Source organism: Oncorhynchus nerka, linkage group LG2, assembly GCF_034236695.1.
Source record: "Oncorhynchus nerka isolate Pitt River linkage group LG2, Oner_Uvic_2.0, whole genome shotgun sequence".
Lineage (NCBI taxonomy): Eukaryota > Metazoa > Chordata > Actinopteri > Salmoniformes > Salmonidae > Oncorhynchus > Oncorhynchus nerka.
The window spans coordinates 51,958,605-51,977,219 of NC_088397.1; the positions used below are offsets into that span (position 1 = coordinate 51,958,605).

An 18,615-nucleotide genomic window follows, 5' to 3' on the forward strand; every position below is an offset into this window, starting at 1 on the left:
CCAGCAGCTTCGCACAGCCATTGAAGAGTGTGAAAACATTCCACAAAACACAATCAGCATCCTGATCAACTCTATGCAAAGGAGATGTGTCAGGCTGCATGGCAAAAATGGTGGTTATGATCTACGGCCCATTTTCTTTAAGGTACAGTGCATAACAGAAAGTATTCTGACTCCTAGAACCTTTCCACATTGTTACATTACAGCCTTATTCTAAACTGGATTAAATAAATGTTTCCTCAATCCACACACACACACTAGCCCATCATGACAAAGTGCAAACATGTTTAGAAATGTTTGCACATTTATAAAAAATAAAACCGAAATACCTTATTTACGTAAGTATTCAGACCCTTTGCTATGAGACTCGAAATTGAGCTCAGGTGCATCCTGTTTCCATTGATCATTCTTGAGATGTTTCTACAACTTGATTGGAGTCCACCTGGGGTAAATTCAATTGATTGGACATGATTTGGAAAGGCACACACCTGTTTATACAAGGTTCCACAGTGCATTTCAGAGCAAAAACAAGCCATCAGGTGAAAGGAATTATAAGTAGAGCTCCGAGACAGGATTGTGTCGAGACACATATCAGGGGGAAGGGTACCAAAAAATATCTCCAGCATTGAAGGTCACCAAGAACACAGTGGCCTCCATCATTCTTAAATGGAAGAAGTTTGAAACCACCAAGACTCTTCCCACAGCTGGCCGCACGGCCAAACTGAGCAATCGGGGGAGAAGGGCCTTGGTCAGGGAGGTGACAAAGAACCCGATGGTCACTTAGACAGAGCTCTAGAGTTCCTCTTTGGAGATGGGAGAACCTTCCAGAAGGACAACCATCTCTGCAGCACTCCACTAATCAGGTCTTTATGGTAGAGTGGCCAGACAGAAGCCAATCCTCAGTAAAAGGCACATAACAGCCCGCTTGGTGTCTGCCAAAAGGCACCTATAGACTCTCAGACCATGATAAAAAAGATTCTTTGGTCTGATGACCAAACTCTGTCCAGAATGCCAAGCGTCACGTCTGGAGGAAAACTAGCACCACCCCTACAGTGTAGCATGATGGTAGCAGCATCATGCTGTGAGGATTTTTTTCAGCGGCAGGGACTGGGAGACGAGTCAGGTTTGAGGGAAAGATGAACGGAGCAAAGTACAGAGCGCTCAGGATCTCAGACTGGACAACAACCCTAAGCACACAGCCAAGACAACGCAGAGGAGTGGCTTCGGGACAAGTCTCTGAATATCCTTGAGTGGCCCAGCCAGAACCCAGACTTGAACCCAATCAAACAACTCTGGAGAGGCCTGAAAATAACTGTGCAGCAACGCTCCCCATCCAACCTGTCCAGGCTTGAGAGGATCTGCAGAGAAGAATGGGAGAAACTCCCCAAATACAGGTGTGCAAAGCTTGTAGCGTCATACCCAAGAAGACTTGATGCTGCAATCGCTGCAAAGTAAAGAGTAAAGGGTCTAAATACTTTATACATTAGCAACAATTTCTAAAAACCTGTTTTTGCTTTGTCATTATGGGGTATTGTGTGTAGATTGATGAGGGGAAAAAACGATTGAATCAATTTTAGAATAAGGCTATAACTATCAAAAAGCGTCTGAATACTTTCCGAAGGCACTATGTGTGCCATTCAGAGGGTGAATGGGCAAGACAAACGATTTAAGTGCCTTTGAACGGGGTATGGTAGTATGTGCCAGGTGCACCAGTTTGTGTCAAGAACTGCAATGCTTCTAGGTTTTTCACGCTCAACAGTTTCCCGTTTGTATCAAAAATGGTCCACCACCCAAAGGACATCCAGGCAACTTGACATAACTGTGGGAAGCATTGGAGTCAACATTGGCCAGCATCCCTGTGAAACGCTTTCGACACCTTGTAGAGTCCACACCCTGAAGAATTGAGGCTGTTCTGAGGGCAAAAGTGGTGCACCGATATAACATTGTTTGGCCGATACCGATATCCGATATTTTCCTTGGCAAAAATAAATAAATACTATAAATTTCTTGTCCCCATCGAAGCAGCGGTCCTTGTACATAGCATCGAGCATGGTGGCGACACAGTGAAGAGAGAATGCCACCGAATCGCTTGTTCACAGCCTGTCGCCAGTTTTGTTGAGCAGGTGTTTCAATGCCATGACAGAGGGTATCACGTCTGCTGCAGGCGCAGTTGATGAGCTTATTTCTAGAGTCAGTTGTTCGAATGGAGCTAGCTAGTGTGTTCATGATTCCAAGTTTCAAACATGTTCTCAAATGCATTGAAATGGCAGCAGCGGTATGACAACCAGCACATTCATGAGCATGAAATACGACTTTCCTCAGTACGAAATCCTCGGTGACCCACTGTGCTGTCAGACTCAGCATGCTCATGGAGCTGATATCGCTGGTCCAAATGTCAATCATGAAGCTAATAGCAGTGACGCTATTACTGTGTAACTCCGGTAGGGCAACATCTGACAAATAACGCACTTGGGAACTTAGTGTGTGCCGGTGCTCGACCACTCGGCGAGCCAACATCACCCACGACAGAGAACGGTTGATTGTCAAGGGCAATGAATTCCATTATCTTGGCGTTAATGGATTTTGCCTTTTGAGTTGTCTGGCTGAAATGTTCTTACTCATTCAAATGACTGCTCGACTTGTTGACTGCTTGATCTACTGTACACAGCAGACATTGTTGGCTATGTTAGGAATGCGGTGTTGCATATGTAGCACTAAATCTTATGTGGCGTCATTAAGCCATGTACCTACGTTATATAGGTATGCACGTCAGCTTTGACATCGGTTTTGCACATCGCCGTTAAACTAGATATCGGGCCGATGTCGATGTTGGCATTTTAAGCTAATATCGGCCAACTCCGATATCTTCACCAATATATTGTGCATCCCTATTAGGAAGGTGTCCTTCGTGTTTTGTACACTCAGTGTATATCTGGTAGCTGATAACTACATTCATGGAACATCAAACCAGCTTCTCAAATCCTGTCAGTCCGTTCCAGTTCAACATCCAATAAATGGCATGGACATGGTGTCTCCTTGGCGCAACAGCCAATTATGTTTGTGTTCACCTGAGTCTGAAAACTGTACACAAGTTCAGAGCATGCTTTATAGAAAAGTAGAATAATAATTATACTTGATATACTTGATTTATATGAAACAATGACATGATGAGGGGAAGAAGGCCAAACCAACCTGCAGCTCTAGTTAACTTTGGCTACAAGAAAACAGTGTGCACAAACGATACTCCTAGACAAGCATTCAAAAAGGTTTACTGTCTGCCGCCCACTGATTTCCAGACCATTCTTTAACTTCATGGACGTACTGTGACCATCCTCTAATGGCCGTGTGCTCAATGAACTCAAAGACCACGTGAAAAGGATCACTTCTAAAGTGATCAGTGCCAAGCATCACTGCATTTTGCAACAATATAGAAAATCCTTTTCTGAGAACACTGCAGTGTTTCCCAGACAGACCAAAGCGGCAGCAGCAGTGAATTACCCCGAGGCGCTGTCCGGGTGAACAGATTTGGACAAGTACCTCAGATCCTGGCAAATCTGGATATCCTTGTTCATGAATGTTTCTATAATAGTGTTAATGACAGTGCCGGTCAATGAGTGTGGGAACATGCACAACCTACAGACCTCGTGTCTAACATCTCCACTGTTAAAGCTGAAATGATAAATATAAGTAACATAATATAACCATCTTAAAGGTTGAGAAAATATAAAAAATATTTATCCTAAATATAGATAACATAATTAACCATCTTAAAGGTTGAGAAAATAAATAAATATTTAATTATGTTGGATAGTCAGACAATAACAGGGACAGATTACATGAAAATTGCTTTTGAGAACAACAAGGCTCTAGGTAGTAACTGTATAAACTATTGATGGGCCCAGTGTATGTATGTATGTATGTATGTATGTATGTTCCATATCATCATCATATGCAGCAACAGCTCGAGGACATTAAAGCCCCCCCATCATACATGTGCCTCAGTAAATCCTACAAACATAGAGTTTCGTAGTATTCAGAATAAAATCTTGATATCTTTTTGAAATTTAGTATGTGTCCAACATATGGGAATTCATCAATGTGTCATGATGAAACGTCAAAATGTAAGGTACAACTAAAAGAAATCACAACCAAAAATAGACAGATGTTTTGGTTTTTCATGTGACAGGAACACAGTGGAAAGACTACACAAATATTACAGTAGCAGTGGTGAGGTTGTTGAATAGAAGATATATAATTATAAAAATTATATTGAAAAAAGAGCATGCCACCTCCCCATTCAATTAAGCCCATCTTAATAGGCTAAAAGAGCAGGAGCCTACCCTACATCTGCATAGATGCTGCAGATGGACACATTAGACTGGTACAGCCTAATCAAAAACAGCTGTGGGTTGATGAAGGCATCTCATATTGCATTTCTTAATTGCATTGCGTCAGGAAAGGCTTTGAATGCACGTTTTTGTTGTAAAGTAATTCTACAAAATGATATTGCTGAAGGTTTTACTTGCCTGAAAGGGAACCCCGTGATGACGAAGATTTGAATCTCAAATGAATTAAGACGTGCCATGAACTCATGGCTTGAGTATATTATTGGCTATAGGCTAATATTTTCCATGATGTACACTTGCCTATACTGTTACAACGAAGAGGACACATTAGAGCCTATAGAATCCCCATCACTGGGAGTATGACCGGTGTGTGCGGAGGTCTCCATGGTGCGGTTCAATGTGGTAATACCACGGGAGACGGCCCGATCAAAGCGCTCGAGGTTATGTTCTTTGACTAAAATGTTAGTGTAGCAATCAATGGACCATTCGCTACAATTTCACGATATTCTTCTTCTGCTTATCCAATGTGGCTCCATATTCCAATTGAAATGCATCAGCTGCCCCTTTCTCGCGCGTCTAAAACCCCCATTCTCCCTTGCGTCGACGCCTTCCGCATCTCAAACGTGAAATCTGTCTTCACGGTAAAGGTTGTCCTACATAGTGCAACGGACAAGATATATAACGTTTTGAATAGCAGGTTTCCTATCACACAGACCTATTAGTATAATTTCACTATCAGTCATGTTTCAGAATTAAATAAATACCTGCGTTTTGCCTACATTTCCAATCCGTGGCGCGCTCCGTGTCGTCCTACATTATAGCCTATACTGTTTGCTAAATTCACAAACCATGGTCACCACACCTTGTATGTAAATTAGTAGCGTGCTCAACCCTTGATAAAGAAGCAAATAGGCTTGTAGCTAGAATAGCACGTTTTTATTTTCATACGGTCCTTCACTGCCTCCTGTTGTAGCCTAACTGACATTTTACAATGAATCCTATCCTGATAAAAAAAAATGTATTTGCCCTAAATACTATATAAATTCGTATAATGAATCACAGCCACAAAACTAACGGCCAAAATACTTATATTTTCATCATAAACCACCACTTTTATTTTTTTAATTGGCTTTATTATATCACCAGAATTTCCCACTTTACAGATGCAGATTTCTCCACGATACCAACAGTTACAAAGAAACCATATCGAATAACTGAAGTAGAAAAGAAAAAAACACTGACCAGCCCCATAGGAATATAATTCACATGCTTCAAACAAGGGGCAATAAGAGGGATTTTTTTTCAATCATGATAGAATAATTTCGGGGTTAATTTTTTAATATTTTTAAATACAAATATTACTTATATAAAATAAAATAGCTGTACAGAAAACGAAATAGTGCTTCAATTTTAGCACATCTGTATTTTTCAGATGTATATCTGAAGAGTACATCTTCAACAGAGACCTGACTGTAGTTATGTAGAAACGTTTCCATGAGCACTGTCAAAGATACAGCATAACATGCTTAATTCAAATCAAGCAAGCCATTTGGTTGTGGTTCTCTTCAGATGATGATTGACAGTGGCAATAGGAAGATAATGCTTGAGAATTATCACACTGTCTGTCACCCTCTAGAAGAGGTTCTGGAAGCCCTTCTCTCAAAACAACATTGTGTTAAATGGTTGACAATGTGATAATCCCATCACAGGAGGTTGGTGGTACCTTAATTGGAGGATGGGCTTGTGCTAATGGCTGGAAAGGATTCAGGGAAATGGTACCAAATACAGGTTTTGATGCCAGTCCATTTGCTCCATTCCGGCCATTATTATACACCGTCCTCCCCTCTGCAGCCTCCTGTGAATCCCATCCATGTTGGTCTTCATTTATGGCATTGGTTTCACATATTGATTTGCAAATCAATGATCTAATCCAACAATACTCATGTGCTAATGGTCAATAACTTGAAGGTTTCTTACTTTCCCAAGATAATCAGTGGTTTATCTACACGAGGAAATGTGGACACACCGACCTTCCACCTTGAGCACTAAACAGAAGAAAAATAAACAGGACACACGGCTCACATTGGATGTCAGAGAGCAGCTGAAAGCTATATCTGTATGTTGTACTAGTTCTCCAATCAACATGAACACCTATTGGAAAAAAGCAGGCTTTAAACCCTCATGATTTGTACATTTATTTGTAAGACAGACTAACAAAATGGGCTATAAAAAACACTTTCCTCAATTTCTTAAATATAATTGCAAAGTCTAGTGGTAAAAGCATAAAATACTACAGTCCTGGTTGTCCATTGCCAGCAGACTTGAAATGTTCTTTAAGGGCAGAGCTGTGATGCTCTGTACTGTGACACTGCTAAGTGCTGGTGACTCTTAACCCTGCGGCACCAAATGTTTTTAAGGCCAGGCACCACAGGCTGAAATGACATCACAGCATCTACCTATCAATTTTTAGATTTGTTGGTATTTTGGTCCATTAACATTAGTATTTTCAAAAAGTAAACAAAAATGACAATCTTGATAGTGCATATTTTCATTAGTTTATCATACTACAGTCATCAAAATGTCATTAATTTTAAACACTTTAAAATGGACAAACATCCACAATTTCAAAGCCCACTACATTGGATTACACAATTTACAAGCCCATTTCATAGAAAATGTAAAAAACTGAACTATATGTAGTAACTTACTTGGAAGAGATGGTGATTGGGTCTAAATAGGTGTTTGTTAGTCTAAATTCAGTGTACTTGTCTAACTGCCAATTCCGAAAAGTCAAGACTCTTCCCACACGCCAACTAATTTCCCCCAGCTTCAGAAGCAAATAGATATATTCTCATACTTGCCTAAATATGTTTGTTTTTTAATGTGCCAAAATGCATCTTACTTTCATGTCTTTAGTATTTTACAGATTAAAAATATTTTTCAAGTATTTGTCCACAACGCACTGAGTAAGTCCGGTCCTGGAGTGTCTTAACAACATGAAACCAAAAATATTTAGGCTGACTTAATCCAGTGTCCAGACTTTTTTTGTGTGTGGGATATGCAAATATTTAATTGAGATGTCACCTAGTTTATATATTTCAATTTTTTTTAAATCTGAAATTGTAATACAAAAAAATATTATTTGTGCCTACATTCAACTGTAGAAAGTTGATTGTGATATGATTAAGGGGGGGAATCCCTATTACGGTGTGGTGTCTGGCCTTAATAGCTGCAGGATAAGGCCTTACACCTCACACATTGCTCGGTTTCTTTAAGTACCAGAAAGTCACAGGTTGATGCCCGCTCAATGATAATTGGAGCCTGGCTGAATGGCTGTTCCTTGGTCGGGACCCCCTGGCACACGTTGTACTTCTCCAGATCCAGGAGCAGGTTCGCCACCTGGGGCACAGATGTCAAGCAGGATGGGTGAGCTCCATACAGCGGGTGGGTGAGGAGCAGCGGCTGGCCCTGTACACAGATCTGATAGTAGAAGCTTGGGTCAATCTGCACGGTTGTGTCCACCATGTGGGAGAGCTTAGAGCACTGCAGTAGCTGTAGTGTCGGGCCCTCCACCATTATGGCAAACCAGAGTGTGGGGAGTGCAGAGCTGTGAATGGACTTAAGTAGCTTTAACAGCTCATGTTCTTGGTCGATCCCACTTGTTCCTGCACTGTCAGCAAGACTGAAGATCTGAGTGATCTAAACAGAACATAATAGGGGTAACAAAATACAGTTGGAATCAATTCCGAGTCAATTACAGATTTACTTTCACATGCATCTCCTATAGAATATTTTAAAATCCAAGCAATCCAATGTAATCCCTAACTTCCTGTAGTTTGAAATTGAAAGGTAATTATTGGCCTTAAATATCAGTTACAATGTTGTAAAGTGTACTTATGCACCAAAGCAGGAAGTGGTCACTTACCATAGGTGTGACCTCCTCCACTTCTGGCTCCACAGACGGCGTTTCTACATCCATGTCCACACTTGGCCCTCCTCCATTCATTCCACTCTGTCTGTCCGGAGCTGCTGAGGATGTATTCTCAACTGGGGGTCCAACATATTTCACCGCGGGGTCTGCCGGTTTGAACAGTGTGCAATACTGGGCAATAAGAAAGAAATACACCATTACACCATACTCCAGTCTAAATATTAAAAAAGGTAAACACTGAAGAGCACACGAGTCATGGGATTTTATTATACTGTAAAACATTACATGCTTAAGATAATTTCAATAAGGTAGAGAAGGGTGACTCACTGCTGGAGAACTTATAAGGTTGAGGATATCTGGGACATGCTCCAGAAGTGAATTATTTTTGACAATTTCCACAGTCTCTTTGTGAGCCTGTAAAATATGAAACATCTGTTGAAAATATTGTGCATTTGAAAGATAAGAGCATTTTTAACCAATATAAAATGCCAAAAGGCAAATGCCACAAAAGTAAACCTAAACAGAAGCTTAAAAGGGAAAAACCATTGCATTTTGCACCATCATGATGTGGCCAGTGACACTTCTAGATCTTGAAAACCTGACTGCTGACATGCAAAACATTTTTTGGGATTAACAGTGGACTAATGAAAAAAAAATGAAAAAAATACCAAAAGATAGGTTTGAGTTGATGTTCTCTTTAAGTTTGAATCCAAATTGATTCCAACCTGGACTGTCGGTATGTGGTTTCTGAAATTCTCATCCCGGCGTTTGCTGGGAAGCATAGGGCGCCAATGTGCCTACAACAATAAGACACAATTAATGCACATATCAGTATTTGCATGGAATCCTGTACTCAAGACAATGCGACGTTAAGATGGGACAACAATAAACATTGCCTTTCCCCATTGTGCCATCTCCACATAGCAGTACTCACTGTTTCCATGTAGCGATAATCCTCTTCTTGCTGCAGTGGCTCGTCGTCATCATCAGTGAACTCCATGTCCACTTGCAGATGCGGTGTTTTTCTTTTCTTTGAGGTTGTCTTGCGACTGTATGTAAAGTGAGGCCTAGGCCTGCCAAGCTGCACCCACCCCTCTTGGGACCCAAAATCAGTCTGGCCCAACTGAAAGGGCAACAAGTGTCTCTGTCAAACACATACATACACATAAGAGCACCATTGAAAGCGTTGTTAGGAGTCCATTCATGGCATAACAATGAGTACGGCCATTGCTTAATTCCAAACAAGGACCAATTCAAACGGTACTTTCAAAAAATATTGTCACCCTCAAAATGCTCATACAACTGACAATTATTTCAACATAGGTGAGTAATCAACCCTTACCATGGCTTGTCTCTGGCACTGCCGTAGACGGCACTTCTGTCTCTTCTTATTGCTGCCTCCAAACTTGGGTTTGTCTATGCAGAAATCACAAGTGCCACAGTCTGTCCTACTATTACAGGCTTCACACTTCCCACAGGAGCGCCGCTTACGTTTCCTCACCCAAGCCTGAAAGCCAGAATGATAATTAAAATGTTTAAAAAAAATACAAATCATTATTTGTACTACTATCGTTAAATGTAAAAAAAATAATAATTAAAAATCAAACAAGTACATGTCACTGTCTAGATATTCAGTGGACCGATATAAGGTAGCTTTGTTGGCCCAAACTGTGACCAAATTCAGATGGAGACCTCACTAGGAAGAGCAGGGTTTTAATGTGAGAGGTTGTAATTGGCCAGCAGAGGGCACTCCTCGATAGAAGTGGGGTAAGATATCTTGAAGCAGAGCTCACCTCATAGTCAGCATCATCACCATCAAACTCTTCATCGTCATCTTCTATATCGACATTCACAGAGAAGTCCTCAGGGTCACTGTATTGAGAAGTGGAGTTCTGTGGGAATAATGAGATTTATCTATTCTGCCCTTTCCTCTTTATTCAATACCAAATCTGATTTTATTTGTCACATGTGCCAAATACAACAGGTGTAGACCTTACTGTGAAATGCTTACATACAAGCCCTTAACCAACAATGCAGTTAAAGAAATAGAGTTATTTTGAATTTTATTTAAGAAAATATTTACTAAAACAAAAAGTAAAAATAACAAGGCTATATACAGGGGGTGCCAGTACCGAGTCAATGTGCGGGGGTACAGGTTAGTCGAGTTAATTTGACTATGTAGGTAGGGTTAAAGTGACAATGCATAGATAATAAACAGCGAGTAGCAGCAGAGTAAAAACAAAAGGGTAGCTGTGCCACTAGAGATTCTGGGTGCGAGTCCAGGCTCTGTCACAGCCGGCAGCGAATGGGAAACCCATGGGGGGGCTCACAATTGACCGAGCGTCGTCCGGGTTAGGGGAGGGTTTGGCCGGCAGGTATGTTCTAGTCCCATTGCGCACTATCGACCCGTGGCGTGCTGGGCGCAGTGCATGCTGACACGGTCGCCAGGTGTACAGTGTTTCCTCCAACACATTGGTGCGGCTGGCTTCCGGGTTAAGTGGGTATTGTGTCAAGAAGCAGTGCGTCTTGGTTGGGTTGTGTATCGGAAGATGCACAGCTCTCAACGTTTGCCACTCCCGAGTCCGTATGGAAGTTGCAGCGATGAGACAAGACTAACTTCTAACTGGATACCACACAATTGAGGGAGAGGTTGTTGTCACATTGAGGGAGAGGTTGTTGTCCTGGCAATACACCTGCCAGGTCTCTTGACTTCCTTCCTATTGGCTGTCTCATCGTTGTCGGTGATCAGGCCTACCACTGTGGTGTCAGCAAACTTAATGATGGTGTTGGAGTTGTGCTTGGCCACGCAGACGTGGGTGAACAGGGAGTACAGGAGGGGACTAAGCACACACCCATGAGGGGCCCCAGTGTTGAGGATCAGTGTGGCAGATCTGTTGTTGCCTACCCTTACCACCTAGGGGCAGCCCGTCAGGAAGTACAGAATCCAGTTGCAGAGGGAGGTGGTTAGTCCGAGGGTCATTAGCTTAGTCCTGCGCTTTGTGGGCACTATGGTGTTGAACGCTGAGCTGTAGTCAATAAACAGCATTCTCACATAGGTGTTCCTTTTGTCCAGGTGGGAGAGGGCAATGTGGAGTGCAATTGAGATTGCAAATCTGTTGGGGCGGTATGCGAATTGAAGTGGGTCTAGTGTTTCCGGGATGATGGTGTTGATGTGAGCCATGACCAGCCTTTCAATGCACTTCATGGCTACCAACGTGAGTGCTACAGGGGCAGTAGTCATTTAGTCAGGTTTCCTTCGCGGTCTTGGGAACCAACCGGGACGATGGTGGTCTGCTTGAAACATGTAGGTATTACAGACTCGGTCAGGGAGAGGTTGAAAGTGTCAGTGAAGACACTTGGCAGGGGGTCCCGCGCATGCTCCGAGTTCACATCCTGGTAATCTGTCTGGCCCCGCGGCCTTGTGAATGTTGACCTGTTTAAAGGTCTTGCTCACATCGACTACGGAGAGCGTGATCACAGTCATCCGGAAGAGCTGGTTCTCTCATGCATGCTTCAGTCTTGCTTGCCTCGACGCAAGCATAGAAGGCATTTAGCTCGTCTGGTAGGCTTGCGTCACTGGGCAGCTCGCAGCTGGGTTTCCCTTTGTAGTCCATAATAGTTTGTGATCCCTGCCACATCCGACGAGCGTCAGAGCCGGTGTAGTAGGATTCAATCTTTGTCCTGTATTGAACCTATGCCCGTTTGATGGTTTGTGAGGGCATAGCGGGATTTCTTATAAGAGTCTGGATTAGTGTCCCGCTCCTTGAAAGCAGCAGCTCTAGCCTTTAGCTCAGTGCAGATGTTGTCTGTAATCCATGGCTTTGGGTTGGGATATGTACGTACGGTCACTGTGCGGACCATGCCATCGATGCACTTATTGATGAAGCCGCCGACTGCGGTGATATACTCCTCAATACCATTGAATGAATCCCGGAACATATCTGTGCTAGCAAAACAGTCCTGTAGCCTAGCTTCCGCGTCATCTCACCACATCCGTATGAAGCGAGTCACTGGAACTTCCTGCTTTAGTTTTTGCTTGTAGATAGAATTATGGTCAGATTTGCCAAATGGAGGGCGAGGGAGAGCTTTGTATGCGTCTCTGTGTGTGGAGTACAGGTGGTCTTGAGTTTCCCTCTGGTTGCACATGTAACAACAAGTTTATCTTTAAAATGGTGTATAATACCTGTATGTTTGAGGAATTTTAATTATGAGATTTCTGTTGTTTGAATTTGGCGCCCTGCACTTCCACTGGCTATTGTCAAGTCGATCCTGTTTAACGGGATCTCAGCCATAAGAAGTTAATGTCCCGTTGGTAGGATAGTCTCGATCATAGATCATCCAGTTAACTTTCCAATTATTGCACGTTTGCCAATAGAATAGATGGTAGAGGCGGTTTACCCACTCGCCAATGAATTCTAGCATGGCATCCCATCCTCGGCTCCCTGTATTTCCATCTTCACGCGAATGATGGGGATTTGGGCCTGGTCTTGTGGAAGCAGTATATCCTTCGCGTCAGACTCATTAAAGAAGCTCTTTTCGGTCATGAGAGGGTAGCAGCAACATTATGTACAATATAAGTTACAAACAACGCGAAAAAAAAGCCCCATTATTATTAAATTACATTCAGTTTCCTTTGCATATTAAATGATTACTAAGGATTAGATGAGTATTATTAGAGAGGGCTGGGTATTGTTACCTGCAATTCTCTGCTGTCAATCTGCAAAACAAATGCTTTACATTCAGTTATGGGAGCTTTACATGGAGAAGTGAAGAGAATATTCCAAATTCACTGCCAATGTTCATATGTGGACTTGTGGGACATACTGCTCTATATTGAGTAAGCATAATAGATATTAATAGACAATAGCCTTCTGCAGTTGTCATATACATGCAAACTAAGATATCCTAGGTAATGGGGTTCTAGAAAATTACCTGAAAATTCGTCATGGGATAGGGATCCAACATTTGGGGACCATCGGGTTTATACTGAAATACACATACATAAACAATCAAACTAAATCACCACTTGGATTTCTTCAATCTCTGTCTGTTCTTTGGTCAGTCTGTACCTTGAGGATAGGACATTTGCATTTGCGTTTCCGACAGCGGACAAGTTTTCTGGTGTCAGGGTTCAGTGTTTTTTTGCAGTTGGCACAACTACCACAATCTTCTGTGGTAAGGCAAGCCCTACAGTGACCACAAGGAATCCACTAAAACAGACAACAAGAATTCTGGAGTTAGAGTATTCCTATCCATTTAGACCTATGTTGATAAATCCTTGTTTAACTCCGTAAAACTGAAATAATTAAAGAGTCAAAAATACAAAACGGGAAGTCGAGGAGCATGCACGCATGTTAAAAACAGAAATGGGAGTAGTAGACTCGTTAGTTGAGGAACACCTGTTTACCTTTCTGAATCTTTGATGAAGTTGAATCTTGGCTATAGTTGGATTGTTGGCTAAAAGCAAAGAGGGATACTGTTAACACAATATTAAATGTATACTTCATAAAACAGTAAAAACAGGCACATTTACAATGTTTTTAAACTTAAAAATGTCAATTCTGTTCCTCTTTGTAAATTTGTAAAAATGTTTTTCCTTTAATTGACACTAAAGAGTTGACATACCCCTGCATATGGTGCAACAGGGACTCTTCATCTGCCTTTCATACTCTAAGCCTGTATATGAATTACCACAAATGGCACAGATGCTGAAATAAAGAGTATCGAAGCAAGTTACCTAAGGTACCAAGTGCATAATATCACAATCATCCTCAAGATATTAACATCAACCCCTTCAATCACTCCCATGTATTCTTTGCTTATTTTACATTTAAGAAAGCTGTATCTCAGGGGAAACACTCAAGCAGACATGCAAAAAAACATTTCCAATTCACACATGCGTATAATAGGGGAAATATAAGCAAATTAACAAATATGTACTGAACAAAAATATTAACGCAACATGCAACAATTTCAATGATTTTACTGAGATACAGTAAATCTGTCAATTTAAATAAATTCATTAGTTCCTAATCTATGGATTTCACATGACTGGGCAGGGGCACAGCCATGGGTGGGCCTCAGGGGCCATGGGGGGGGGGACAGCCAATCAGAATGATTTTTCCCCAAAGGTGCTTTTTTTACACACAGAAACACTCCTCAGTTTCATCAGCTGTCCGGGTGGCTGGTCTCAGACGATCCTGCAGGTGAAGAAACCAGATGTGGAGGTCCTGGGCTGGCGTGGTTTCATGTAGTCTTGAGGCTAGTTGGACGTACTGCCAAATTCTCTAAAATGACGTTGGAGGCGGCTTCAGGTAGAGAAATTAACATTCAATTCTCTGGCAACAGCTCTGGTGGACATTTCTGCAGTCCATTCAATTCTCTGGCAACAGCTCTGGTGGACATTTCTGCAGTCCACATGCCAATTTCACACTACCTCAAAACTTGAGACATCTGTAGCATTGTATTGCGAGACAAAACTGCACATTTTAGAGTGGCCTTTCATTGTCCCTTGTGCATCATGATGTTTAATCAGCTTCTTGATATACAACACCTGTCAGGTGAATGGATTATCTTAGCCGAAGAAGAAATGCTCACTAACTGGGATATAAACAAATTTGTGCACAAACTTTGAAAGAAGCTTTTTGTGCTTAAGGAAAAATGTCTGGTTTCAGCTCATGAAACATGGGACCAACACGTTACATGTTGCGTTTATATTTTTGTTCAGTGTATATATAGCCTAAACCATGATTATGTATGAGGAATTTGTAAACTTAAATTCTCAGAGATAAAATTATAGGATAACATAGAAGCATTTGACTCACCCAAAGAAGGGCTCTGAACCAGCCTTCCCATTGATGGAGACTGAAAGTGATGATGCAGGGCTCAAGGGCAGTTTAGTTGCATTTTGCTTCACATCTTCCACATCACGAGCGACAGAAGCTGAACTAATCTTTGCAAGAGACGAGTTCGGTCTTGGGGGAGTGGTATGTTGGAGATCTTTGCTTGGCGTGCCCATAGAGCTGCGACTCAGAGGGGTCAGTCTGTGATGGGAGTCAGGACTGTCTGCCCGGTCCCCTCTGTCCTTCAAGCTGGACTCTGAGGAAAATCCACAGTCCACTAAGGGAGGAGGATCCTTCTGTATGTTCTAACAGACCATGGGTTGGAATAGACAAGATGGTAGTTGTTAGAAAATACATTCAAATTAGTGAAGTGAAAGAAAAGGTATAATTTCAAGTAAATACTGGGAGCTTTTTATTTTATTATTACCGTCTTTCTCGCACGCAAGGGCTTGGGTTGTCCAGCACCCCTGAACACCCCTGCTTTGTAATCAAACATTGTCATGTCCAGAGTATCTGCCAGGACTTTGGAAAGCTCAACCCTACTTCTCACACGCTCATTACTCGGACTTCAGGTTCACAGAGAAGGGAATAAAGATAGTGTGATCCATTAGTGGCATCAATGATTTATAAAAAGTTACCTTAAAGCATATAATACTGACAATGAAATGAATGCGCTGTGGGCCTCTGTATTATTAAGAAATTGGTTTTACCACGTTTTTATTTCAAACCAACGGCTTATTCAAACAGGTATAGCAAGTGAGCTCTCGTAAATAACAATGAACCTCATGTCATGAGACAATACCAATGGTTAAAAATCTAGACTGGCCCATGGTCTAAAAATGAATAGAGTTTTGCCAGAATGTTTTTACCTCATGTAATAAACGTCACTCTGGCCAACACTAGAACCTGAACGACGAACAACCGCTTTGCGCTTCCACCCCTTTCCAAGTGCCGGCCAGTCCTCCCAGCCCTCTTCAACTGTTACTTTTTTCTTCCGTCTATAAACAGAAAACCTGGCATAAAATAAAAACACATGTCAGCAAAGTATATCAGCATAAGAGCATAAAACATAACAGCAGCAACATCGACTGGCTAGTCTATATAGTTTGACTGTCTACATATTTGCTACAAGAAAGAACATTTGGGGTCCATTACAGCAAGTTGACGTTAATTGTGATGAATCTTGCCCTGGAGGCAGAACTGTTTGATAGGCCAGCTGCAAAGACAAAATTGTCTATATTGCAAAAAATATGAAAATAAAGATGTGCTTTAAGTCTTAAATTAATGTTAAAATTTGATTGGATGACTTTGTGGCTGCGCCAGCTAACCTCCAGGACAAGATTCATGACAACAACAACAAAAAACACTCAACTGCCCCAATTCACTGCCCCAGATAAATCCTTCTTTAAAAAAGTTGGGTACTTTTATGTTGGGGAGTAAATTAGCCAACTTCTGTATTGATTTATGGGCCCTAGAAACCCTGACATGTTTTAATAACATTGATACAACAGCAGCCAAAGCTAGTCAAATCAAGTGTCACATCTCAGTCTACATACAGGTTGTTGCTGTTGATTTTCTTCTCAAGGCCTGCCACGCTACCGCTCCTTTCGCTCCCTGCAACACTCTCCTCTTCGGCATCCCCTTTTCCATTCACGCGTCGCTCCCCCATCGCAAGTCCCAAGTTCCAACCCTGTGTGTCATCTTCATAATTGTCATCTTCCAGAGGCTCAAACCAGTCTACAGGTTGTTCCTCAGCAACTCCCCCTGGGATCTTCTCTGTCTGCCCATTGCCTGTCATCACAGGAACAGAGGTGGCATGGTCCTGAATGTCAAGGCTGTCCGAGGGAGCCAGGGCCTCCAGTGGCGATAGGACCTGAGAGGTCCTCTCCAGCCCATTGTCCCCAAACTCAGTCCTCTCCTCCCTTTCTAGAAGTAGATCATTTGTAGGTTTTAGTACCTCTCCGTTTATCTCCATGTCTTCCTCCCCTGGCCCTCTCTCGGAACCTCGGTTATCCACCAGTCCTTCATTCATTTCTGTGGCTCTATACACTCATGAAGCCACAGGTCTAAATATTCTCCAAAATGTTCTTGAACAACGACTTCCAAGGTTCACACATCCAAGACCTTGCATAACAATACAGAGGAGTGCTCACATCCAGTGGGGTCCTAGAGTAACTCAAGCATAAACTTTGCTTCTCTGTATATGTGCTTGCATCCCCGCAGGGCTTCCCAAAACCTTCGGTCTTCCCATTGATGTATAGGACCTGAAAAGATAAAGTTGAGAAATAACAGCATTGGCTGTAAGCAGAATTTCACATGGGTATACCCTGAACCAATGCATCCACATCATAACACCATCCCAATACAGTCAGCTGAGCTGTTCAAGAAGTTTCAGCCTAATCAAACCAGTCTGCTATTGCCAGAGACTGCTACTCATAATATATTTCTAACTTGACAGTCAGCTGTCCGGTAGTTGAAAGTAGGTAAGTTTTGTTAACAATTAGAAACATCACGTATATATGAAAATAATAGGTACTTAGTTGTATTAGTGGTTTTTATTAGTTGTATTGCTTTTAGTAGTTATACAACAACTTCATTTTGTTGTTAAGTTTTTTTTTTAAATTATTATTATTTGACAGTATTTGCCATATTATTGTTTCTACTTCTACTTTTTTACACTTGAAACGAGATGGAGCATCATTCAAGACATTGCATCCTCCACAATGTCAAATATATTCAGACATGTCAATTCCTATCTACTGTAACGTTAGCTACAATAATCAAACCAACGTTAATCAATAACTCTAACATTGTAACGGTTAGCTAATGCTCCTGTACTCTATGTACTGATTATTTTAGTGACGGCGTTAACAGGTATTTGGTAAGAACGACATAAGTGGACATAGTAGCATCATACAGATAAGATAGTTAACGTTAGCTAGCTAATACTACCATACTTCGTCGCCTTTTGATTGTTAACTAACGTTAGCTAGATAGCTAGCTTGTTAACATAGCAGCTAACGTTAACAAGCAAACGACAATTCACGACCACCATGGCAAAAAAACGAGTCATTTCAAACACAATCACATATTGAAACCAAAACCGCGAAACAGCTACCGAGAGATCACAGACAAATATATAAAACATATTAGGGCTAACGTTAGATAGATAACGTTACCTATTCATATAATCAGTGTAAGCGGAAGTATAGCTAGATCAGTTAGCCACATTAGCTAGCAAAAACGTCGTTGACTGTTTATTGGACAGAGCTAACGAGCACACCCGTCACTTACGATGAGAAACATACATGTGAAAAATGGACGCATCTCCAAAACAAAACAGCATAAATATTTTCAAAACAGCATCTAATATCGAAAACTTACCATCGACGGTTAAGAACCGGAAATTACATGCAACATAACAGGAAACACAAATGAAACGCAAACATGGATGCTTGGGTCGTCCCTACCCTCTACCCCTTACTATTTCTACTGCTAC

General features: G+C 41.7%; 2 protein-coding genes across 8 annotated transcripts in view; both read right to left on the reverse strand.

Moving 5' to 3' along the window:
• Positions 1-5,207, reverse strand: part of LOC115137378 (coiled-coil domain-containing protein 120-like) — a 29,173-nt gene extending 23,966 nt beyond the window's left edge. The window contains exon 1 of one of the 3 annotated variants that reach the window (XM_029673680.2): positions 5,108-5,207. The gene's annotated coding sequence lies outside the window, so the exon portion shown is untranslated. The remainder of the gene's footprint in view (positions 1-5,107) is intronic. The other 2 variants (XM_065027942.1, XM_029673698.2) reach the window with 2 other exon arrangements.
• A 1,315-nt stretch (positions 5,208-6,522) lies between these two features.
• LOC115137356 (uncharacterized) lies at positions 6,523-18,586 on the reverse strand. Of its 5 annotated transcripts, none has more exons than XM_029673660.2 (17): positions 18,501-18,586; positions 16,673-17,380; positions 15,986-16,129; positions 15,544-15,682; positions 15,099-15,421; positions 13,900-13,982; positions 13,682-13,731; positions 13,344-13,484; positions 13,207-13,260; positions 12,971-12,991; positions 10,068-10,166; positions 9,617-9,781; positions 9,209-9,397; positions 8,943-9,071; positions 8,602-8,688; positions 8,269-8,445; positions 6,523-8,042 (listed from the first exon to the last, which is right to left on the reverse strand). In XM_029673660.2, the coding sequence occupies exons 2-17, from the start codon at positions 17,146-17,148 to the stop codon at positions 7,566-7,568; spliced, it is 2,754 nt and encodes a 917-aa protein (XP_029529520.2). In that variant the 5' UTR covers positions 17,149-17,380; positions 18,501-18,586; the 3' UTR covers positions 6,523-7,565. The 5 variants fall into 5 exon arrangements, with proteins under 5 accessions (XP_029529520.2, XP_029529529.2, XP_029529504.2 ...); XM_029673669.2 differs by having other exon boundaries at positions 9,000-9,071; positions 9,209-9,418; XM_029673644.2 differs by having other exon boundaries at positions 9,209-9,418.
• Between the last annotated feature and the right edge of the window lie 29 nt (positions 18,587-18,615).